The 1678-nt window shown below is 44.7% G+C and overlaps 1 protein-coding gene across 1 annotated transcript; it reads left to right on the top strand.

The window, feature by feature from the left end:
* Nucleotides 1-722: 722 nt before the first annotated feature.
* Nucleotides 723-1130, top strand: pmchl (pro-melanin-concentrating hormone, like; the record flags this gene model as incomplete). Its single annotated transcript, XM_083930001.1, has 1 exon — nt 723-1130. The coding sequence occupies one exon, from the start codon at nt 723-725 to the stop codon at nt 1128-1130; it is 408 nt and encodes a 135-aa protein (XP_083786127.1).
* Nucleotides 1131-1678: the final 548 nt, after the last annotated feature.

Below are 1678 nucleotides of genomic sequence, written 5' to 3'. Positions count from 1 at the left end.
GATCTTATGCAAGCTCAGGTGTGCAACGCTCCTGTTGCACCCATCTGGCAACCATAATTAGGAAGGATTGTAATTATGCTGCGATCCAGCAAGAGATCAAATTAACTTCAACCCTCAGGCTTTGGGAGCAGATCTATTGTATATTCTCCTCAAAGAAACATTTCTTCACTTTCTCTTTGACACGTCATCAAGGAGCTGTTGCCACGAACACACAAACACAGGAATTATTTGTTCGGATAGTTTGCACTAATCCAATGTCAAATCCCATATTGAACACTGTTGCAACAATGCCACCTTTTATCACAGAGTGTCTGGCACCACAAAGAGCTTCACGGGTGAGTAATCCCTCCTTGTTGTTTTAAAGGGCAGTCATTTTGGATCAATGTTTTTCAGAGTTAGGTGCTCAAAGAATTCCCACTGTTTCATCGTTAGGAGACTAATAACAGTCACCACTTTGGAGATGATTTTAATTAACTTTCCACCAAAACAACACTCTTGAACACTGCAAGTGTTGTGTCCAACTGCCTCTTAAGGCTTTTAACTAATTTCCCGAACGCAACAGGAGAAGCTACGATGGAAAACGATTCAACGTGGCCAATCCAGAGTGTCTGAAATGATATAAAAGAGGATGATATGATGTCTGGATCAGAGCACGGAGCAAAGAACTGGAAAGAAACTCCTCCACGAAACCAACGCGTTGAACCTCCTGGAACATCTTCACCATGAGACAGTCACTCATGTCGGTCATCTTTGCTGCAATTCTCTTATTCGAGTGCTATACAGTGTCAGTGGCATTACCCATGACCAAGGCTGACGACAGCTCCTTGGAGCGCGATACTTTCGCCTCGATGCTGAAGGATGAGGTAACAGAAAACGACCTCGGAGACGCAGATATGGCCATTGCGGGCAAAACCAGAGGGCAGAGGATTGTCGTCATCGCCGATCCAAGCCTGTGGAGGGACCTGCGGATGCTGCACAGTGGACTATCCCTCTACAAGCGGAGAGCTGACGACAACAGCCAGGTCATCGAGCACAAAGACGCCGGCCAAGACCTGAACATCCCCATCCTGAGGAGGGACACAATGAGGTGTATGGTGGGACGGGTGTACCGCCCATGCTGGGAAGTCTAGGACAGTTTGCTCTGCTCGAAGGTGCCAGAAAGAGGAGGAGCACCACATCCTTTTCTGCTTCACAGAGTTGTAACATATTACAAATATCCATGTATCTATATTTAAATTATTGCAGGTCTGAGAATAAAACTGAATTCTGCCTTATGTCTTGTACGTTTAATAACTGTATCACGTCTTAACTCCTAAAACTGAGATGTCAAGGGTTACAGTTCTACTTTTAGAGGTCATCATAGGTGATGGCATAGAAATGGAAGAATAGAAAAGGGACAGGATAGAAAATCAAGAAATAGTTATAGCAGGTAAAAGCATATTTTGTTTATTTGTATAAACACTCTGCTAACAGCTTCGCTAGCTAGCAGTCGGAGGTAAAAGGAGGGGCTTGTCACTAATGGTGTGTTTCCACTTGATGGTGAAATGAGAATAACTGGTCCACCTTAAAGGTTAGTCCACCTAAAGTGAGCCTGTGCCAAAGTTGTTGCTAGCCTCAGGGCAAATTCTCTTCACTTCAATCAGAGGGGTAGCAAGACATGGGAGCTTGACGTGGGTCT

The sequence above is a fragment of the Echiichthys vipera genome, assembly GCF_963691815.1.
Source record: "Echiichthys vipera genome assembly, chromosome: 16".
Lineage (NCBI taxonomy): Eukaryota > Metazoa > Chordata > Actinopteri > Perciformes > Trachinidae > Echiichthys > Echiichthys vipera.
This window is presented reverse-complemented; position numbering and strand designations above follow the sequence as displayed.